This window comes from Podarcis vaucheri, assembly GCF_965113315.1.
Source record: "Podarcis vaucheri genome assembly, chromosome: 3".
NCBI classification, from domain to species: Eukaryota; Metazoa; Chordata; class Lepidosauria; order Squamata; family Lacertidae; genus Podarcis; species Podarcis vaucheri.
Window position 1 is genome coordinate 26,857,301 of NC_138761.1, and position 22,007 is coordinate 26,879,307.

The 22,007-nt window shown below is 41.4% G+C and overlaps 1 protein-coding gene and 1 long non-coding RNA gene across 5 annotated transcripts in view; one reads left to right on the forward strand and one right to left on the reverse strand.

The window, feature by feature from the left end:
* The window catches only part of LOC309529766, a 589,156-nt gene extending 586,987 nt beyond the window's left edge, over positions 1-2,169 (reverse strand). The window contains exon 1 of the long non-coding RNA XR_014218433.1: positions 1,548-2,169. This is a non-coding gene — a long non-coding RNA (uncharacterized lncRNA). The remainder of the gene's footprint in view (positions 1-1,547) is intronic.
* TRAF5 (TNF receptor associated factor 5) overlaps positions 1-21,639 on the forward strand; it is a 32,747-nt gene extending 11,108 nt beyond the window's left edge. For 3 of the 4 annotated variants that reach the window (XM_082217642.1, XM_082217643.1, XM_082217641.1), the window contains exons 2-11: positions 7,518-7,745; positions 9,690-9,747; positions 11,144-11,245; positions 13,509-13,673; positions 14,318-14,395; positions 14,717-14,791; positions 15,028-15,120; positions 16,699-16,839; positions 17,878-18,046; positions 18,745-21,639. In XM_082217642.1, the coding sequence (XP_082073768.1) occupies positions 7,522-7,745; positions 9,690-9,747; positions 11,144-11,245; positions 13,509-13,673; positions 14,318-14,395; positions 14,717-14,791; positions 15,028-15,120; positions 16,699-16,839; positions 17,878-18,046; positions 18,745-19,322 (1,683 nt within the window). In that variant the 5' untranslated portion in view covers positions 7,518-7,521 and the 3' untranslated portion in view covers positions 19,323-21,639. Of the gene's footprint in view, positions 1-2,192; positions 2,219-7,517; positions 7,746-9,689; positions 9,748-11,143; positions 11,246-13,508; positions 13,674-14,317; positions 14,396-14,716; positions 14,792-15,027; positions 15,121-16,698; positions 16,840-17,877; positions 18,047-18,744 lie in introns of those variants that run through there. The other variant, XM_082217640.1, reaches the window with a different exon arrangement.
* Positions 21,640-22,007: the final 368 nt, after the last annotated feature.

Consider the following 22,007-nt stretch of genomic DNA (forward strand, 5'->3'; position numbering starts at 1 on the left):
CAGCATCATCGGCAAACCAGCAACATATTATGAGAATTGCAGGGTCTAGGCCAGGCTGCTGAAAAGAGATATTTAGGAGGAAATTGATAGACTGCACTACTGCTGTATTATGAAAATGATCTCTCTCGACGCCGACCCTCCCTCCCCCAGATGGTGCAAAAAAGGATCATGGGACCTATCTAGCCTCTTCCATAAATCCAGCCCAGCAGTGGTCAAAACTTCCTGAGATCTCCATTGTCAGAAAAGAAAAGAGCAGGGGCAAGGATGGATTTATCTGATAGTTATGGTGACCACTGTTCACTATAGCAGCTTGCCCTAAAATATGAGGAGAGAGACTAGAGGTGCCTTTTGAAAACAAGAAATACTAGGGAAACCTTTGAACCTGGAAGGAAAAGGTTCTTGGCAGATTGACTTGCAGAAACAAATTTTCTTTTGGGCCTGCCTAGATGCTTAGTCTTCAGAGGCCAAGTAGATAAATAGGTACCGCTCTGGCGGGAAGGTAAATGGCGTTTCCGTGTGCAGCTCTGGTTCGCCAGAAGCGGCTTAGTCATGCTGGCCACATGACCCGGAAGCTGTATGCTGGCTCCCTTGGGCAATAAAGCGAGATGGGCGCCGCAACCCCAGAGTCGGCCACAACTGGACCCTAATGGTCAGGGGTCCCTTTACCTTTAAATGCTTAGTACAAAAATTCAAGCCTGACCTTGGAGGCTTGCTAAAGCAATACAAACTTTTGCACAAGTCCACCTTTTCTGAATTCTCATGCCATCGTCATCTTTTCGTTCTAACTTTTTAATGGTGCTTTTCTTGAACTTTATTTTTATTTTTAATTCTGCAAGTAGCCTTACTGCTTTGCACTTGCTATTTACTACTCTGAGTTCATGGGGAAAGTGGATTATTAATTTATTCATTTTTAAATCAGTGTAATGACGACCACTGTTATGTAACTGAGAATAATACAAAAGTGACAAACAAATCAAATAATTGTTGGTTACTTTTTTAAATAAAAAAACCCCCACACAGTTTAATACAATAATGCAATGTCTCCTTTACAAGAAGTATCATAGCACCTCAATGTAGGAACTTACAGGCTTGTCCTCTTACCCTACTTAGAGAATAACTCTAAAGCCAACAGAGAAACATGTGGATTCCCATTAACAAAAACATTTTTTCCTGATATACCTGGCCTGCAGTAGAAGGGGCAATTGCATGCATGACACCACGCACTGAGGTGCAATTCAAATGCATGTCAGATTGCTCATATGACAGCTTTGCCAAATCACTGTTTGCTGGATTTGTGTGTCTGAACCATATGAAAGATTATGCAATTTAAAAAAACAAACAGTTATTCTTCCCTTGGGAAATCATGGTTTCAAAAATATATAATTATTGGCAATGAAGACGTAGTCCCCTGGTTTTCATTAGTTAGTCCAAACCTTTACTTAGGATAGTAAACCCAGTTTATATTCTGCCAGCTTGAATATGTTCAGGGCTGCCGCTGCAAATTTCTCTTTCATATCTTTGTAAAAAAAAAGGTAAAGGTAAAGGACTCATGGACGGTTAAGTCCAGTCAAAGGTGACTATGGGGTTGCGGCACTCATCTTGCTTTCAGGCCGAGGGAGCCGGCGTTTGTCCACAGACAGCTTTCCTGGTCACGTGGCCAGCAGGACTAAACCGCTTCTGGTGCAACGGAACACAGTGACAGAAGCCAGAGTGCACGGAAACGGCGTTTACCTTCTCACCGCAGTGGTACCTATTTATCTACTTGCACTGGCGTGCTTTCAAGTTCACTCTGTCGCAAGCCCAAGAGGCTCAGTGGTTTAGACCACAGCGCCACCCGCATCCCTATATCTTTGTACCACCCTTGAGTTGTGTAGGAAGGAACGCTCTCACCCTTCCAGTCATCCACACGTTTCGCTTTCTCTGTGCTGTCCCTTTTTGACAAAGTAGAATTCACATAAAAGACAAAAATATCCTGTTTTCAGATTCTCAGCAATCAAGTTATTTTAGAATAAAGGCACACCAAATTTCAGCATTCAGCCTGTGCAAGTTTCTTAACAGTTTTGACATTTCCAAGAATGAGTCATTCCTAAATATCTTCAGTGTGTTCAGCTGTTATGCAAGGCACCACAGAATTTCAGACTGTTCACACTTATCCTGAAGAAAACCCCTGTAAGCACACTGGGGTTGACTTTTGAGTAAACGTGCATATGATTATATGGTAAGTTTCTGAATGCTGTATATGTTCAACTCCCAATTAAGTGAAAGTTCCTTGCATTTCTATAAAAGGTTTTATATATATATATATATATATATATATATATATATATATATATATGTGTGTGTTTTGGTGTCTTCGGGTGTCTTCCCGTGTAAGAGTCGGGGTGTCTGTGCGACGTTTCGACGAGGTCTCACTCGTCATCTTCAGGCTGGTGCTTTCGGCTAAAGCACCAGCCTGAAGATGACGAGTGAGACCTCGTCGAAACGTCGCACAGACACCCCGACTCTTACACGGGAAGACACCCGAAGACACCAAAACCTGCATTCCTGTACCCGTGAAAATCTACGAAAGCAAATATATATATATATATATATATGCAGGTTTTGGTGTCTTCGGGTGTCTTCCCGTGTAAGAGTCGGGGTGTCTGTGCGACGTTTCGACGAGGTCTCACTCGTCATCTTCAGGCTGGTGCTTTCGGCTAAAGCACCAGCCTGAAGATGACGAGTGAGACCTCGTCGAAACGTCGCACAGACACCCCGACTCTTACACGGGAAGACACCCGAAGACACCAAAACCTGCATTCCTGTACCCGTGAAAATCTACGAAAGCAAATATATATATATATATATATATATATATATATATATATATATATATATGCAGGTTTTGGTGTCTTCGGGTGTCTTCCCGTGTAAGAGTCGGGGTGTCTGTGCGACGTTTCGACGAGGTCTCACTCGTCATCTTCAGGCTGGTGCTTTCGGCTTCTTGTTACTGGAACAGAGCAGAGTCTGGGGTTTGAGTTCCTATAAATACTGTTGAGGGGTGTGGTGTATAGCCTCCAACGTTCTGGGCAGAGAGGAAGTTCCTAGATTAGTGTGCTTTTTCTTCTTTTGTTCCTTAATTACTTGAGGGATATCTTGGGTGATTTCATGAGTGATATTCTGAATATCACTGGGTGGGTCATTAAGTGTAGATTAGTTGCTAAAGCTCTCGTGTCTTGACCTCTTGAGCTTAGAACTAATCTACACTTAATGACCCACCCAGTGATATTCAGAATATCACTCATGAAATCACCCAAGATATCCCTCAAGTAATTAAGGAACAAAAGAAGAAAAAGCACACTAATCTAGGAACTTCCTCTCTGCCCAGAACGTTGGAGGCTATACACCACACCCCTCAACAGTATTTATAGGAACTCAAACCCCAGACTCTGCTCTGTTCCAGTAACAAGAAGCCGAAAGCACCAGCCTGAAGATGACGAGTGAGACCTCGTCGAAACGTCGCACAGACACCCCGACTCTTACACGGGAAGACACCCGAAGACACCAAAACCTGCATTCCTATACCCGTGAAAATCTACGAAAGCAAATATATATATATATATATATATATATATATATATATATATATATATGGGTTTTGGTGTCTTCGGGTGTCTTCCCGTGTAAGAGTCGGGGTGTCTGTGTGACGTTTCGACGAGGTCTCACTCGTCATCTTCAGGCTGGTGCTTTCGGCTTCTTGTTACTGGAAACAAGTTCCAGTAACAAGAAGCCGAAAGCACCAGCCTGAAGATGACGAGTGAGACCTCGTCGAAACGTCGCACAGACACCCCGACTCTTACACGGGAAGACACCCGAAGACACCAAAACCTGCATTCCTGTACCCGTGAAAATCTACGAAAGCAAATATATATATATATATATATATATATATATATATATATATATATATATATAACAAAGGGAAACAAAAACTGAAATACCAAAAACAGAGAAGTCCTTACATAAAAGAAAACAAGAACTGTGCAGTAATTGGAGCAAGAAAATGTTTTCTTATGTTGGTATGCTCTCTCATCTTAAACTCTGTGCACAACTCTTATGGGAATACTTAATACCATCATTAATTTAAAAATGTAGCTCCAACATGAAGCTCCTTTTTAGGAGCTGCGGAGCTCTTGATTTCCATGTCTCTAATGTCTATAAATATGCAAGAACTCAAGAACCACTTCTGCTGTTTTTGTAAATAACACGCATCTTGTTTGTTACAATATGGAAATCACAGACATGGGGAGCAGAAAAGAAGAAAGAAGCACTAATTGGTATTAACCATTAGAAAAACAGCAGCAAATTAGGGAGTGCTGGGGAAAAACAATAAAGCCAAAGCAAATGCTGTACATTATATTCTTTGTTCCTTTTTAGCTTGTGTAAAAATGCACGTTTTGAATTTAGCCATAATCATGTTAAAACAATGCAGTGCTTTAAACATGAAGCATTCTTAATATGCAGTGTCCCTACAGCAGTTTGTTTTAATTCATATTGGGGAAAGGTAATTAGACTCTGGATTTTTAATGAGGCATTCAAAGGAATAATTAGCAGTGTTCCTCAACCCTTAAAAAAAGAGAATTTAAATTTGCCCTTTAAAAAAAGTTTTACTTTTCTTTGTAGGTCTAGTGCTGTGTGGTTTGTTTTTTTTTCAATAGTGATCACATTATGGGTGTTTTTAGCTTCCTGGGCTGTGCAAAGGCTAATCAAAGGCATTTAGCGTATAAACTGAACTGCAGCAAATGTTTTTCTCTGCAGGTTTATTTAGCAACCTCAACCAATCAAGTACCTAAAGCTTGGCAAGCTGTCCATCGAACCCCAAAACACAACTGCACCTGATTTGTAGCATAAAATGTTTCTTAATTGACCTGAACACACAGGCTACCATGCTACTTCTCTGGAGTAATTTGGTAGCATGTTTAGGCTTTTTGTTGTTAGTTTCTGAGGGTGTCTATTAGCCTGTGATGGATTTTTGCAAAGGAAAATCCCTGTTCATTTCCTTCAGGCAGAAAAAGCAAGGAGGAGGAGTAGTCTGGGATTTGAGTTACTTGGGAGTCAGCTTACTAGTTGCTGAAGGGAAAAAGTCCCTTACCCCCTTCCAGCCTTATACCGTATTTTTTGCTCTTTAAGACTCACTTTTTCCCTCTTAAAAAATAAGGAGAAATGTGTGTGCGTCTTATGGAGTGAATGCAGGCTGCGCAGCTATCCCAGAAGCCAGAACAGCAAGAGGGATCGCTGCGCAGTGAAAGCAGCAATCCCTCTTGCTGTTCTAGCTTCTGAGATTCAGAATATTTTTTTCTTGTTTTCCTCCTCCAAAAACTAGGTGTGTCTTGTGGTCTGGTGCGTCTTATAGAGCGAAAAATATGGTGTTTCTTCACAGTAGGAGCATAGGAAGCTGTGTTACACTGAGTCAGTCTGTTGGTCCATCTCATAGAATCATAGATTCTGTGGTCAGTTTACATATGCAGACTAGTGACTCTCCGGGCAGAGAGGAAATCTCCAACCCTACCTATAGATGCTGGAGATGGTTCTCAGGACCGCCTGTGTGCAAAACAGATGCTCTTCCATTGGACTTGCTTCCTTTCCCCTAAATGAGGAAATCTCATTAAGGAACACCGGCAACCTACAACCCAGCTAATGTAGAAGCAGAGAGCGTGAGCTGTGCTGTCCCATTCAAATCTCATCTCTGAGGTGCCCAGTCCCTGTCAGTGTTGAATGACATTTTAAGAAGATAGTGATGTAGAACAGTATGTGTGGGGTGGGTTTTAAGAACCACTTGCGTGTGGAAAGTTAAATGCCATATGTTAGGACTTGGGTTTGAGGCAGGAAACGTATAAAAGTATAAGCATAGAGCATTTGCTTCCTGTCTCACACGTTTGAATTCTGTGTCCTTTGAACACAAACTGAAGAAAATGTCCGTGTGTGTATATATATATATATATGCAGGTTTTGGTGTCTTCGGGTGACAAAGACCACTTGACAACTGAGTTACAGAATCTCTCAAATGTGTTAATCGCCAATGGATACCAGAAAAACAGGGTTACGAAGCTAATCCAAAAAGAAACACCCCCCAAAAACCAAGACACAGAAGAAAACAATGGCATGGCCCTCCTTCCTTATATCAAGGGCACTACAGACAAAATCAGCAAAATCCTCCATAAACACAATATCAAAACAGCCTTCTGCACCAACCAAAAAATAGCCAATATCCTCAGAAACCCAAAAGACAAAATCCAGCTGGAAAACCAAGGGGTCTATGAAATACCCTGCAAAGTCTGCCCAGCCACGTACATTGGACAAACAAACAGACGAATAAATGCACGTATCGCAGAACACAAGAATGCCGTCAAAAAAGAAGAAAAAACTTCCTCTCTTTTCCAACACATGAAAGAAACAGGACACGAAATTAATTTTGCAGATTCCAAATTGCTCTTTAACATGGAACATCACCACAAGAGAACAATCATGGAAGCCATCGAGATAGAGAAACACCCTCACAACATGAACAAGCGTGACGACACGTCCCGCCTGCCAGACATCTGGAAATTAGCCCTCCCCACAAAAACCGACACCAGAACCAGAGGCACACAGAACGCCGTCACCAATCAACCACACCAGACCCAAACCCAGACCCTCTCCACAGACATATTACAGACTCCATCCAGTAGCCAAACTATAGTGGCACCTCCGGATGCTGCACCCCCCTGCAATCCCTACACAGATCTGGCTGGCACAAGGCACAAAACCATAGCTCGCCCCTATACACGAAGCCAAGCCAGAGCACAACTAAATGCAGCACAGCCATCTTCTCAGAAAAACTCTTCACAAGCTCAAGAGGTCAAGACATGAAAGCTTTAGCAACTAATCTACACTTAATGACCCACCCAGTGATATTCAGAATATCACTCATGAAATCACCCAAGATATCCCTCAAGTAATTAAGGAACAAAAGAAGAAAAGGCACACTAATCTAGGAACTTCCTCTCTGCCCAGAACGTTGGAGGCTATACACCACACCCCTCAACAGTATTTATAGGAACTCAAACACCAGACTCTGCTCTGTTCCAGTAACAAGAAGCCGAAAGCACCAGCCTGAAGATGACGAGTGAGACCTCGTCGAAACGTCGCACAGACACCCCGACTCTTACACGGGAAGACACCCGAAGACACCAAAACCTGCATATATATATATATATATATATATATATATATATACACACACACACACACACACACACACTGCTAATGTCTGAGTGATACTGTAAAACATACACCCTGGTAGAATAAATTAGTTTAGACCCATTCAAATATCGGCAATAATTAAGAACCACAGAAATCAAAGAGGGTGTGCTTCCTTTCCCCTCATGACTGTACATATTGAGCTGTTTGTAGCTCCAAGCCTGATACTCTTGAGATGTGAGGAAAGTATAATGATAGGTTCTCAGCTAGCATCACTCTCTTCATTCTTGTGTTTGTAGCTCTATGCCCATGGCCGCTGAAGACCTTGCAGGCAACTTAGCAAATCTCTACATTCGGCAGAATTCTACCAGTGCCATTTCCTTAGACTTTGAGCCTAATGCCGACTATCAGTTTGTGGAAATCGTAGAAGAACGATACAAATGTGCCTATTGCCACCTGGTCCTTCACAATCCTCACCAGACGGGATGTGGGCACAGATTTTGCCAGCGTTGCATAGTCTCTCTGAGGTAAGAAATGTCCCTTCCTTCTCTTACATTCAGATCCAAACCCTCCCTTTCCATCCCTGAAAACTATGTAAATTGTGTTTGTGTGAGGGCTGGGGAACAGGATCCCATTTTGGGAGACCGTTTTGGCAGGTGAGTAGTGCTGCCCACCTGTCAGTCACTTGACAGCACCATAATGTCAGGTGACCCAACTTCAAAGGAAATAACCATGTGCTCCTGATTCTTCCTCTGCCGGAAAGCTTGAACTCAAACTGTGCTTCAAAGGAAGATCCCTACTGCAAAAGCAATGTTTGCAGCCACAAACTCTGGATCAGCTACACTCCGGAATTCCTGAGTGAATTGGATCCCAGCATTATGTTGGGTGTGGGCTGATAGATGTGGCTTGGGGAAACAGATTTGTGGGCCAAATGAGGACCCCAGCCAAGCCTAATTATTCCTGCAACTCCACAAGCAATGTGAACAGCACGTTACTATAATCCTAAGGTGTGTTAGTTTTCCTCTTGCTTTAGTCAACACATTTTCCCAGGGCAACTTTTAAAAAATTTTGTGGACATCTGAGGCATGAGCAGTGCAATATTAAAACATTCTGAAATACCATTGACTTCAATGGAGGCCCTTTAAACACATACTTCGCTCTTCAGTAAAATGAATGGGGATTGGATACACTTTTGTCTGGTTCACGTCCATATGTTAGATGCATTGTGATCTTAAATAAGGCTTCTTATTGCAGCTTCCCATAGAAGCTGGTGGGTTTTTCTTTCTGGGAAGTCCCTCTTTCCAATGCTTGAAAAATTATAGCAGTGATATTAAAGTGCTGCAGGCTTGGTGTGGCTTTGCCGTAGAGAAGAGATGTAGAAAAATTTAAAAATGAAACTTCAACTCTGTCTTGTAAAAGCACCCTTTTGATTCACCTAAGTTTCACTTCAGAGTCATACTGGTTCCTTCCTTTCTGAAATGCCTGCACAGTTACTTTCTAGAGTGAAATTGAGACGCTGTAATTATAAAGTGTCACTTAACCGTTCAATCATACGCTTGTCTACTTGGAAGTAATTCTCATTTGTTTCCGTTAAGCTTACTCCCAAGATAATGGGGTGTGGGATGGCAGCCTAATGCTGCACGACTGTGCACATTTACATGGAAGTAAGAACCTCTGAGCACTAAATAAATATGCATAGGATTGTGTTGTGTGGGTTTTAAGACTTATTGATGAGAAAGTAATAATTGATGTACCATGCCCTGGGATCACTAGTGTGGTGTAGGGCAGGTTTAAATGAAATAAATAAGAAGCAGCCCTTGCTTAATGACTCACTAGTTTCCTTTGTTTATATCTGATCTATAACATAGTTTAACACTGGGTGGGGAGCCTACAGCCTTCCATATGTTGTTCTCCTACAATTCCCATCATTCCTGACCACGGCCCATGCTAGCTAGGATTGTTGAGAATCCAGCAACACCAAGAGAACCACGGACTCCCCACCCCTGTTTAACAGGACTGCTTTGACACTATGTTGATTTTTATTCAGTTTTTCCTCTTCTGCACAGTTCTTAGCATTTTTATGTGCTCTCAATTTATGTGACGGTTATTACTTAATGCTCAGTTAAACTACTTCTTAGGTTGCCGGCTTTGTTAATTTAATTTCCTCTTGCAATTTCCCTTTAGCTCTCTGTATGGTAACATGACAGTGGGACTCCAATTTAAAGAGGTGCTGCGAGTGTAGCCAACAGACTCTAGAATCATTTAAAATGGGTGAGGAGGACATTTTTGAGAAAAGGGTATGCTGAAATCGGCACCGGTCTAATATGCAGCAAGATGAGGGATTTTAAAAATAATTCTTTTGTTCAGATAAAACTGGAATTTAATGGGCCAGCTATAATAGGCATATAATTTTGATCCTTTCCCCAGAGCAGATTTTTTAAAAAACCAAATATAACCTCTGATCTCTTTAGAGAACTGAATGCTGTACCCACCTGTCCTGTGGACAAAGAAGTAATAAAACTACATGAAGTAAGAAAATAATTTATGTTTACATTCTTTGGAGGGTGCGGGGAGTCAATCGATTCAACAGTTTTGTGTGCAGTATTATTTGAATGTACGTGAAGAACCTATTCAAGTTTGGAGCCCAATGAGATTTTTATACCAGAATGTTTAAATAATTTTAATCATCAAAACATGGAGAACAAACTTGGAAATCCAGAGCTCTCAGGAATGGCCAGATCTATTTCCCCTCCTACTCCTGTTTTTAGGGGAAAGTGAGTTTTACAATTGTGAAGCAAGTTTATGGCTTCCTACCAGCCCTTCCTGTTAAGATTTCACATCATGCTAACACAGTCAAGAGCCTTTTGGGCTGATCTTTAGGATCCTGATCTGTATTATGAGGTGAGGCATTTCCTGTAAAATAGATACTATCTCAAGCCATTTAGGGTTTGTAGCTGAAAGCCACCACTTTGACCTCATGCCCAGAAAATAAAACTGCAACTACTGTAGGGGTGGAAAAATTATCTGTTCGTTCAGTTTATTTCCTGCCCTTTATCCATGGTAGCAAACACATCAGTAATCATAAATTTTGAAGTCGGCTTAAAACATTCTGGAAACCAGCGATTTTCAGGATTGACAGGTGCCTGGGTAAATAGGAACGTTTTAAAAACTTCTCCTAAGTCAACAGTTGGTGAGAGAAGCACACCTGAACAGGGAGGGCAATTCTCCAAATGGGAAACTGACACTGAAATGGCCCTCTCACAGGTCAGCAGCATCTGACCTCCGGCGGCACCCCCAAAAAGGCCTCCCCTGCCAACTGTGGGGTCTGAGTAACGGAAGGCTGCTGTCTCTGACCCACCTCCACAATAGGGCAGTTGCAGGTTGGAGAGAACTCAAAGACAACCAACCTGAATAACAGAGAAGATGGAGCTGTGTATGGAACTTGAGGTGGATATTCTGTGTGTTGGGAGGAGGAGAGCTGAGATTTCTTCACCAGCGTAATCCTTCCTGTTCAAGGGGTTTGTTTGATATAATTTATGATCATCTGATGCCTAGTTACTCTCTCTCCTCTAGACCCTTCTAGCATTTGAAACTAGCATTAACCTCACTCCCCAAACTTCAACACTGGAAACTTGTTTATCACATACCGTGTTTTTTGCACCATAACACTCACTTTTTTCCTCCTAGAAAGTAAGGGGAAATGTCTGTGCGTGTTATGGAGGGAATGCCTACGGGTGGCATGCCTAAGGATTTTCCTCCTCTAAAAACTACATGCGTGTTATGGTCGGGTGCGTGTTATAGAGCGAAAAATACGGTAATTTCCTCTGTAGCAAGACTGGCTTTTCATTAAGTTTTAAAAGATTATAGTGAATTATGGACCTTCTGTGTGTGCTTTGAAATAAGCTTTTATACTCTTTTTATTTAGGTTTTCAAAGACAATTGCTGTAAAAGGGAAGTTCTCAATTTGCAAGTGTTTTGCAGAAATTCACCAGCCTGTAATGCGAAAACGTCTCTGGGGCGATATCAGGTTTGCATTCCTCAACTCTTAATATCAATTGAGCCAAGTTTTTATGTCTTTCTGCCTTCATGAAGCAACTGCACTTATTACTAAAGCTACTCCCCCCTTATCTTTTTTAATATACTTTTTTAAACATAATATATATTTTCCCATTATGAGTATGAGAAGCGTCAGCCTGTGTGGGTGGGAACGCACTGCAAATAAAAGACTTGATATTGCATTGCTCTTAAACTACTTGTTTTCCTCACTGGTACCTCAGTTTTTTTCTCTCTCCCCCTGTTAAATAGATCTCCTGTGGTTGTGGAAAAAAGGCAGGCCGTTGGCTTTGACCCTGCCAAATGTGTATTGAGGGCATAGGAGGGGGGGGCATGAAGCATCTATATTCTTCCCATCCAATCCCTGCAAATTCAAGGTGAACAGTGCAGCTTCTGTGATCCTACCACTTGATGTTATGCACATGGATTTATAAATCAGGCAGTAGTGAGCAAGAACATTGGATGCTAGTAATTTAGCTTTTCCACCCACAGCTTACCATATTTTTTGCTCTATAGGAAGCACTTTTTCCCCTCCAAAAATGAAGGGGAAATGTGTGTGCGTCCTAGGGAGTGAATGCAGGCTCCTTGGCTTCAGCGATAGCAACGCGAAGCCTCCGAAACGCAGAGGGAGAGCTCCTCCCACGCTCCGGAGGCTTCGCAATGCTTTCGCTGAAGCCCTTGAAGCCCCTGGAGTGCAGGGAACTCCCGCTGCGCTCCGGGGGCTTCAGGCAGCTATCTGCAAGCCTTCGGAGCGCAGCAGGAGTTCCCGCCGTGCTCCAAAGGCTTGCGGATGGCCGCCTGAAGCCTGGAGAGCGAGAGGGGTCGGTGCAAACTGATCACTCTTGCTCTCCAGGCTTCGCTTCGCTGGAGAGGCACTGCACAGTTTTCCCTCTGCGTAGCGCCCCTTCAGTGAAGCAGGAGGAGAAATGGAAGGGGCTCCATTTCTCCTGCTGCTTCGCTGAAGGGGCGCTGAGCAGAGAGGGGGAGAATTTTTTTTCCCCTGTTCTCCCCCTCCTATGGTCCGGTGCGTCCTATAGAGCGAAAAATACGGTATTTATTTCATTTATAAGCCACCTTCCCACACACCCCAAGATGCTCAAGGTGCTGTACATGGTACACACACACACACCATTTTATCCATTTGTGCATTAAATTTGTGTGTTCTTCTCAAAAGGGAAGAACAGAAAAGAAACTTGTCTTAATTGTGCCAGACGTGCTTTATATTGGCATTTGGGGCATCTAAAAGTGGGGGGGGGGGCTTCTTTACAGCAGAGTGTAAAAGCCTAGGAACATGCCTAGGTAGAAACCGGTGTGGTCTTAAGGCAAATGTTTTGTAGGCAGAGATGGAAGGGACGCTGAGAGTCATCTAGTCCAGCCCCCTGCAATATAGGAATCTCAACTTAGAATAATGGATATAGAATAATACAATCTGTAGAATAATGGAACAGTAACCCTCTGGGGCAGATTTGGGGACAGCACAGGGGGAGAAGAAGGAGGAAATTAATTAGATGAATACATCAGAAGCTGCCTTATATTGAGTCAGTCCATTGGTCCATGTAGCTCAGTACTGTCCACTCTGGCTGGCAGCAGCTCTCCAGGGTTTCAGACAGGGGTTCCTCCCAGCCCAACCAGGAAACGCCAGGGATTGAACTTGGGACCTTCTGTATACAAGATGGATGCTCTACCCCAGCTTTTCCTGTTGTTGTTGTTGCTGTTATTATTATTAGAATTAGAATATACCCGGAGGTCTCAGAGCGGTTCACAGAATAAAATCAAAATATAAAACCACAAAATACATAATCAAAATAAAAACAACAACCCAATAACCCCCCCCCCCAAAAAAAACCCTCACATTTTAAAAGAGCATAGTAGAAGGAAGCAGGACTCTGAAACCAACAACAACAACAGAAGAAGAAGAAGAAGAAGAAGGATTTGTGCATGGCAATGCGACAGGAAAAGGCAGAGGTTTATGGAGGAAGAGAGAGATGTGACTGTCCCCACAACAAATGCTTTATTGGGAAGCTGTGGCTCACTGCATTACCCCATGATTGTGCGCCCAAAGGTGCAAGAAACCAACTGAATATAGGCACAATGTTGTTGACTATGGGGTTTTTAGAGAGACATCTGACCTTCCTTGCAGATCCCAAAATGCGGCATGTTTTATGTGCCTCCTGTACATACTATGGTGATGTTTATGATGCAGGTAATATATGGTAGTACGTGGTTCTGCTTTACAGGATCACCTACAACAGTGTTTGTTCGAAAGCGTGCAGTGCACTAATGAAGGATGTTGTGAAAAAGTTATTCGGAAGGATTTGCAAGAACACCTAGGTTTGCAGTGCAGCTATCGGAAGGAACTGTGCCAGTACTGCAAACAGCCTGTGACTTCAATTGATTTAAAGGTAAAATGTTAGTAAAAATGTCTCCAAAACACGGTGGAAAACCCTAAATGTGACTCTTCCCTCTCTATATATATCAGCAATCTCATATATATATTGCTCTCCCTCTTCTTTCTGTCACAGCCTTGAAGAGCTTAAACTACGATGATAACATGCACTTCTGTTTCTCTGTTATATCTGTGTTAGGTGTAGCATTGCAAGTCCCAGGCTGCTGTGGTGTGTTGGTTGCAGGCCAATAAGCTCAGATTGAATTGTCTGTGCATATTTCTAGACATGGGCCATTTACTTTTTATTCCACTGTAGAAGAGAGAGAGAGATGAGAAGCAATAAATAAATAAATAAAAATCGGGGAGGGATGTAATGACAATAAGTCTGTAATATGCAGCAGGTTAGAAATGCCTACCTTATATAAGAAAACCACAATCAACTGGAGCATTGTGCATTCCTCCTCTTCCCCCCCCCCACCCTTGGAGTGATGGAAAGTGCGCAGGAGTGCTTGGAAAAGCGCTATTGTTCATTTCAGTTGGACTTGCACTGTCGTTTCCTAGTGGATGGTCAACATGATTGCTTCTGCCTTTTGGGTTTGTGTTAAGTAGAACCAACCTCTTCATTTCTCTTGAATAACAGATTTCCCAATGTGTTTTCAGACTCACGAGAGAACAGATTGTCCCGATTATCCCTTGATTTGTCCTCATGGCTGCCCACAGATAATTCTGACAAAAGAGGTACAATGTTATTTTCATTTCATTGCAAGATAACAGTGTTGTTGAGAGAAGAGCAAAATAGTCCCTAGCTGTTGCTAGTCTCTGCCGCCCTTCTTCATGTTAGTAATTATGTGACATTGCCACCATGCATAATGTAAGAGCACAAAGTAGCATCTGTGGACTGCTTTGTTATTGTCATTGTCCATGACTAGATTTGGTGACGATGCAGAGAATATAATCTAGTTCCTTTTTGTACTTCTTTTGCAGGAAACAAAGGTCATAACGCACAAACCTTCTTCACCTATAATTAATGTGTGATTTAAAACTTGTTAATATTTGCAGGTAGAAGAGCATGTCGTAATATGTCCGGAGGTGAAAATTGATTGTCCTTATAAAAAGTATGGCTGTTCTACAAAGGTATTGTAATGCAATCATCCATGGTCCTACAGTAGTGTCCCTTTCTGCTTCATCCTCCTTTTTTTGTTCCTCTGGTTTAATTTTTTCAGAATATCCCTGCTGAGATTTTCCCCTTGTTATGTTTTGTTTTGTTTTGATTTGATTTTTTTTTTGCTTTAGAATGATTTTAAATCTGTTCAGTTTATAATGTGTCAGGTTAGCTTTGTTCTCACTACATGTTTATATTCTCATTTTAGATTAAAAGAGGAAAACTTTCAGAACATGAAAATATGTACCTAAGAGAACATATGCTTCAAATCTTAGATAAGAACTCAAAGCTGGAAGATCAGGTATAGCATGGCATTTCCTCCCAAACCCTTCAGCGTCTAAGTGGAAACAAGCGACAGTTCTAAAAATTCAAAGAGGTTCAAAAGAGGCTAAACTTCCCTTAGTTCCACAAGTGTCTTACACATGTACTTGTGCAATTTGCTAATTTTGGAGAAATTACTACTGCTTGTGAGATCTTTTGGGGGACAATTGCCCACACACACAGTAGCTAGTTGGGAGCGGAGGAACCACACATCCACACATCTTTTACATACCCTCATTACAGATTCACAGTAGCACTTTGCAGAAGGGAGTATGCAAATTAGCAAGAAGGTAATTTGCCTCAAGTACTTTTTCATGTAGCAAACTAGAAGGAAGGATGAGGTTTGGTCGAAAATATAGATGCAGACAGAAGTCTGGAGCCCTGGGCAAAAAAATGTTGCTAATTCAGAATCTGTAGCTTGACAGTTATCTTTTTTTATTATTACATGCAAAAAGTCCCCTTCTCCCCCTTTGAAGGCCCCTTCCCTTTGCATTTCCATATGATTGCAGTACTGTTGTTATTATTACGTTAAAGTCTGGGTACAGTGAAAGCTTTTGTGTGAAGAAAGGGCGAGTAGTAACACTAATCTTCCATATATCTGCTTCAGTTTTATTTGTGCAGTGCTTTTGGCACCCTTATTGTTCTCTGAAGGGTGTTTATGTGTTAGGGGCCATTTGGTACCTTCCAACATTTATAATGTGTAGTGATCCTTCATTTGAATAAGATGAACTTTAGAAAGTTGGCTTGAAACAGGAAAGCATGATTCAGTTCCTCATACCATGCAGAAACTGTTGTGTGTGCGTGTGTGTGCGCGCGCGTGAGTGTGTGTTCTACTGTGTCACTGTGAGGTTAGGTGTCACTTTTCTTAGGAAAGAAAAATCTTCTGAATCTAGCAGCATGGTACTCATTGATGCATGTTTGAACCACACCCTAGAAACAATGGGTTTTGATTGTTGGCTACCACTTTTTCTGTTGCTATTGATGCGTATAGCATGCATCAGTGCAGGGGTGGGGTGGGGAATTGTACACACTGTAAACTTTCCAGGGTGTCCTTGTTGGCATGTGTCTGCCTTGGGAGACAGTGGGGGAGTGTGCCTTCATGGGTGAAGTCAAACTATGGGAGAGTCACAGTGCCTGCTGTGGCTGTAGAAATCAATGCAGGACAGACATGTTTTGTTGCAGCTGAGGCAAAATCAATCTGTCATAGTCCTAGGCAGTGAACAAAAACAGAGAGATTGTTAAGCCTCTGGTGGGCTACCATACTTGGTTGTTGGGTCTGTGTGGATCACAAGTTAAAAACTGACCCAGTTGAAAGTGATTGTGGGAATTATCCTTGGGCTGTTACTTAGCTTGTCCATCTCTTAACATCTGAGCAAACCCTCTGGGTTGTATTCAGTGTTATTAGCTCTGTTCTGAGTTAGACATAACTAACATGGGTCTACTTTGAGCATTAGCTGAATATAATCCTTGCTTCATAATTCAGTTGTTTTTTTTATCAGTTTTTGTGTCTTTTTAAAAATAACATGTTGAATTTACACCTTCACATTTCATTTTGTAGATCTCCGACCTTTATAACAATCTTGAACACAAAGAGAGAGAAATACAGCAGCTAGCAGACACGATTAAGAAGTGTGAGAGAGATTTCAGGCAGTTTACACAGCTGTACGGTAAAAATAGCAATTTACTGGCAAGCACTCAGGTAATCCCACCCTCCTTCCTAACAGAGTTGCTGCTTCAAAGAAAACACAACAGTATCTTTGTGGAGATACTGCCTGTGCTGTGCTAGAATCAGCTTAAAATGTGAGGTTTTCTGGCTCTGCTTAGCCTGGGCATCATTTCCATTTTGTTTTCATAGTTCATTCGCATGCTGAAAGCAAAAATGGATTCCCACCCCTCTGTGCTTTCAAATTGCACATGTGTGGTGATTGTGGCCTGCATGCATTGGGTGAAACCCACATAACTGGGATACAAAATTGAAGTTTGCATGCTCTTGATAAAAACATTTATGCAGCTCAATAAGTGAGAAGAAACATTGGAGACTTATGGCACATTAAGGACTTAACAAATGTATTATATCATAAGTTTTGCAATCTATGGTCCCCCCAATTAAATGTTTTCCTGATTAGCATATATTCATCTTCCTGTGGGGAGATGGACTGCAAACAGTGAAGTCAGAAAGAAATGAAATGCAGAAAAGTACAGTTTGGGATATGTAACTTGAGAATTCCATAAACCAACAAAATAACAAACAAGTGTAAATCTCCAAGAACCTCCCAATCTAAGTTTTAGCAATGGGGTGGAAGAAGGGCACTAGGAACAAGCACGTTGTTAAAGCTATACCATGGCATGGTACTAAAGCAGAAGGGTTAAAACTGTCACAACAGTTGAGATTGCAGTGAGGAAGGAAGGAAATATCCTGAAACCATTGGCAAAGATCATTGCTGCAGACATAGCATCAACCATGAAATGTGGGAGTAAACAAAGAGGACCAGGGGATAGAAAACTATTTGTGCAAGACAAAGCCATTGGACTTTTTCGGCTTGCGCAATTGAGATCGTGACGATAGACGATTTATGATCCTAACTGAAAAGAAACCTTTGGAAAAACTCTTGAGGAGGGAAATGCAGTCAATGACAGAAGACTTTAATAAACAATTTGTAATATTAGGTTGTCTTCTTCAATTTTGTTTTAAAATTGCATGTCTTCTCCCTTCTCTCTCATCCCCATCTCACTGAAGACTTTGGCAATTCACATTGATAAGTCTGCCTGCCTGGAAACACAAGTGAGACAGCTGGTGCAGATGGCAAATCAGCAGCAGAGTAAATTCAGCCTGAGACCACTTCTGGAGACCATTGATAATATAAAGCAAAAGGTTGCTTTCCTGGAGTCATACGAGCAGCGTTTAGGTACCTTGGGGATTCTTCTCTTCCTAAAGTGTTTTGGTGTTATGGGGGTAGTAAGCTAGTCTAGTTTACTTAAGATCTAAAATTTAAAAACGCCATTGAGGGGAGTTGAGGCTTTTACAAGTTTATTTATGTACTTTTCTCAGCAAACCACATAGTTACCTAGGGGCACACTGGTCTCCTGCGTTCCCTATGTGCTCTCCTTTGGGATTAAAGAGAGCCAGTGCTTGAATTGTTATGTTGCTGGTCTTTTGGGGAGGGAGGGGTTAAGCATGGAAGGGGTTGTGCTCTTCCTCTTTTAAGTTTTTTTTTTTTACAAGAGGTTTGCATGTCAAAGAGTTTGGAATCCAAATCCATGTATCCTACTAAAAACGGACAGACCACTGACTTCAGCGTTGCCCCCAATCTGCAGAAAAAAATAGGTTGCATCACAAGAAGTGGAGCTGTTATTGCCAGGCTCTGAACAGTTGCTCTAGATCAGTGATGGCCAAACTTAGCCCTCCAGCTGTTTTAGGACTACAGTTCCCATCATTCCTGACCACTGGTCCTGTTAGCTAGGGATGATGGGAGTTGTAGTCCCAAGTTTGGCCCTCACTGCTCTAGATAGTTAGATGTTAAGTATGTAAAAATGATGTCTAATACAAACTCTGTAAGTCTCTGTATGTAACCCTCTCTTATCTCCCCACATTTCTTTCTCTTAGTTGTTCTGGAAGACTTGTCCAACCAACATGATGTCCATCTCAGTATCCACAGGGCACAACTTAACAAAAACGAAGAACGGTTTAAACTTCTAGAAGGGACAAGTTACAATGGGAAACTGATCTGGAAAATTGTCGACTACAAGATGAAGAAAAAAGAGGCTATGGAAGGACTCTGTCCCTCTGTAGTCAGCCAGCCTTTTTACACCAGCCGCTGTGGGTACAGGTTGTCTGCCAGAGCATACCTGAATGGGGATGGTTCAGGAAAGGGCACTCACGTTTCCTTGTACTTTGTAGTGATGAGAGGAGAGTTTGATTCGTTGTTACCGTGGCCTTTCAAGCAAAAGGTCACACTTATGCTTCTGGACCAAAGTGGGAAGAAACATCACATAACAGAAACCTTTAAAGCCGACCCTCACAGCAGCAGCTTCAAGAGACCTGAAGGAGAGATGAATGTTGCCTCAGGGTGTCCTCGGTTTGTTGCTCATACTGTGCTCGAAAATGTGAAGAATACATACATCAGAGATGATACGCTCTTCCTGAAAGTAGTGGTGGATTTAACTGACCTCGAGGAATTATGAGAGAACTTGGAAGAGAACTGTTAAAGGTGATGGCTTGGTGATTTAACTGGATTGCTTTCAGACAACAGGAAAAAGCTGCTATTCACTCTGCTGACCTACTTTTATATTCCTTTTTGATAGTTTTGACTACTCCTTTGGTACTTTTTCAACTTGCATTAAGAAAACTGGTCAAGTCTCTAATGAGGTGAATTTGAAGCATATAGCAAAACGTGGTATTTGAGAGAGCTTTTTTATGTTTGAAAAGCTCTTAACTCAGTCATTATTTATCTCAGGAGACACATTATCAGGTGATACTACAGCAGAATACTGTATTCCAAAACCCAAATGCAGCTCCATCAGTTCTTCTCACTCTGTTACAAGCATTGCTAGGGGTGCTATTCACTAGGGAATGTTTGGGGCATTTCACAAGTTTGCGGCAAACGAAAGAATTCTAACGTTAACTTGGGCTGAAGGTTAGATTGACACACTTCCCATCTACCCCACTGACAGTCTGATCCTATGTATTTTTTAATTCATTGGGATTTGCTCTCATGTATAGAGAGGACTTACTTGAGAGTATTTCATATATGTGTGTGTGTGTGTGTGTGTGTGTATCACACATGATTATGTACTGTAGAATAGGCCCTATTTCATAAAGTGCATGACTTTGGCATCTTTTGAAAGCAAATCTAGGATCTAGGAAGACCACTAGATCCTGATTTTAAAGCACTTCAGTTAGTTGAAAGTTTTGCAAGTAGCAGTCCTGTGGCACTTCTAGGGTGAGTCCGCATGTGTGCGCAACACAAACAATCTGATCACCCACAGTTTGATAGCTCCTGTAATGCCCGTTGTGATAGGAGTTGAATAGAAAGAACCAGACCTTTTTTTCTTTAAAAAAATGTTTAGGGGTACTCTCATTTTGACTCAAGAAAATCACTATTTTATAGTTCAGATCAGAAAAAAATAAATATAATAAATGGACAAAAGTACAAAGATTCACAAAATGTTTAGTGGTTTGTGTTCCCCCAGAAAAAAGCACTGGAAAGAACATAATTGAGCATCCATAGTTCCATATGAACTTTTCTAGGGAAAAATCTCTCCGGCCACCCACTTTATTACCGGTAATCTGCTTACTTCAGATATCAGAATGAATAGGGTGATTGAACAGTTGCCTTTATTTTATGTTTTTAATTGCATGGAATTTGGGTTTTCCGCATAGATGGGTTACAGCAAATAACACAGAAAAGCACTTTAAAAAGCTATCCCATTATTTCTATGTAAATATGGATGTGATGTTTTCCTGCAAAGGAGAGTCTTGATAGTTCCATAAACGCAGAGATTAATATATTGAAACCAAAAGTCCATGGTGAGGTTTTTTTTTGGGGGGGGGGTGAAATCAGCAAGAATTCTGAGCACTGAACTTATTTTAATACATAGGTGTGTGGCTGAAATCAGATATACTTTGAAGTTGCCACAAGAACGTTGTTTTAATTCTCTTTCTGCTCCCTTCTTTCTAGCTGATGTAATTTGCCATACTAGGGTGTTGTGAGGATTTATTGCATTGATGTTGTAGTTTTTCAGCATGAAAGGGTGGCGCTTTAATAGATATAGTGTAAGGGAGTTTGATGTTGAGTGTGTAGGTGTATTTTCAAAACAACTTGGAAAGCATGTTCATTTTTGTCTAAACTGAATTGCCATCTTACAAGCACTGAATTATTTTTACTCTTTAACGACAGGTTGAAATGCAAGTAAGGCTGTGAGTTTTTTCAGGGATGTGAGATCCAGCCCTGAGGCATTACCAGGCACTTTGCAATACTCTTTCCGCATCCTCTCAGAATGGGATCACTGCTCACTGCTTTTAATAGCATTGTCTACTATTCTTGTTTCCTTACTATGATGGGGCTTGCAACCACAGCTGGAATAGCAGGGTGACAAAGGAAGCATTGTGGCATATACCTAGTGGGTTCCAAGTTCTGAAAGATGGAATTCTCTAGGCTGGGATTTGCAGCCATATCACTGCCTTGTGTGTTAATTTTTTTGTAAAGTTGACCACATTTATTAAAGAGGCTGTAAAGCTAAAATTGCTTTCTTTCCTTTTTTTAAAGAAAAGCAGTTTTCTAATTCTTTTACTAATGAGAATTTGTAAGTCCTTCCCTTTTTTAATACAGGAGGGAATTTGCTTTAAATATTCCATTTTAATACCTGGGTCCCTTAAAGTTTACATTTCTGTGCCAATTTGTTGATATGTTCTTAGATATGTTTGATGTATTTATTGCTGTAGGTTTTTAACCTTTTGTTATGAGTGGTTCACATTTTTCAATAAATATTAAAAAGCCAATGGTTCTTAAATGACTCACCTGAATGAAGTATTGCTGAATTCTTGAGCTCTCAAACAGCTTCTAAAACAATGCCTCCTTATTGCCACCTTAACTTTTGCAGACACAGTAGAACACACAAAACTTGGGGCTGGGGGAAAGAGGTTACGTATACATAATCCTCCAGCCACAAGAAGGAAAAGTAGTCTGGAAATTGATCTAATTTGGGAGGTTATTATTGGGAAGGTAGTAAAATGTAGTAAAAACTGTCTTCCCTGATCGCTCACCTGAGCTGCTATGCACTGAGCTGACTGGCTCTCTATAGAGGGGTGGGTGGGAGACAAAATATTTTAGCTACCTTTCTACACGTGTACCTATTGTTCTGAAATAG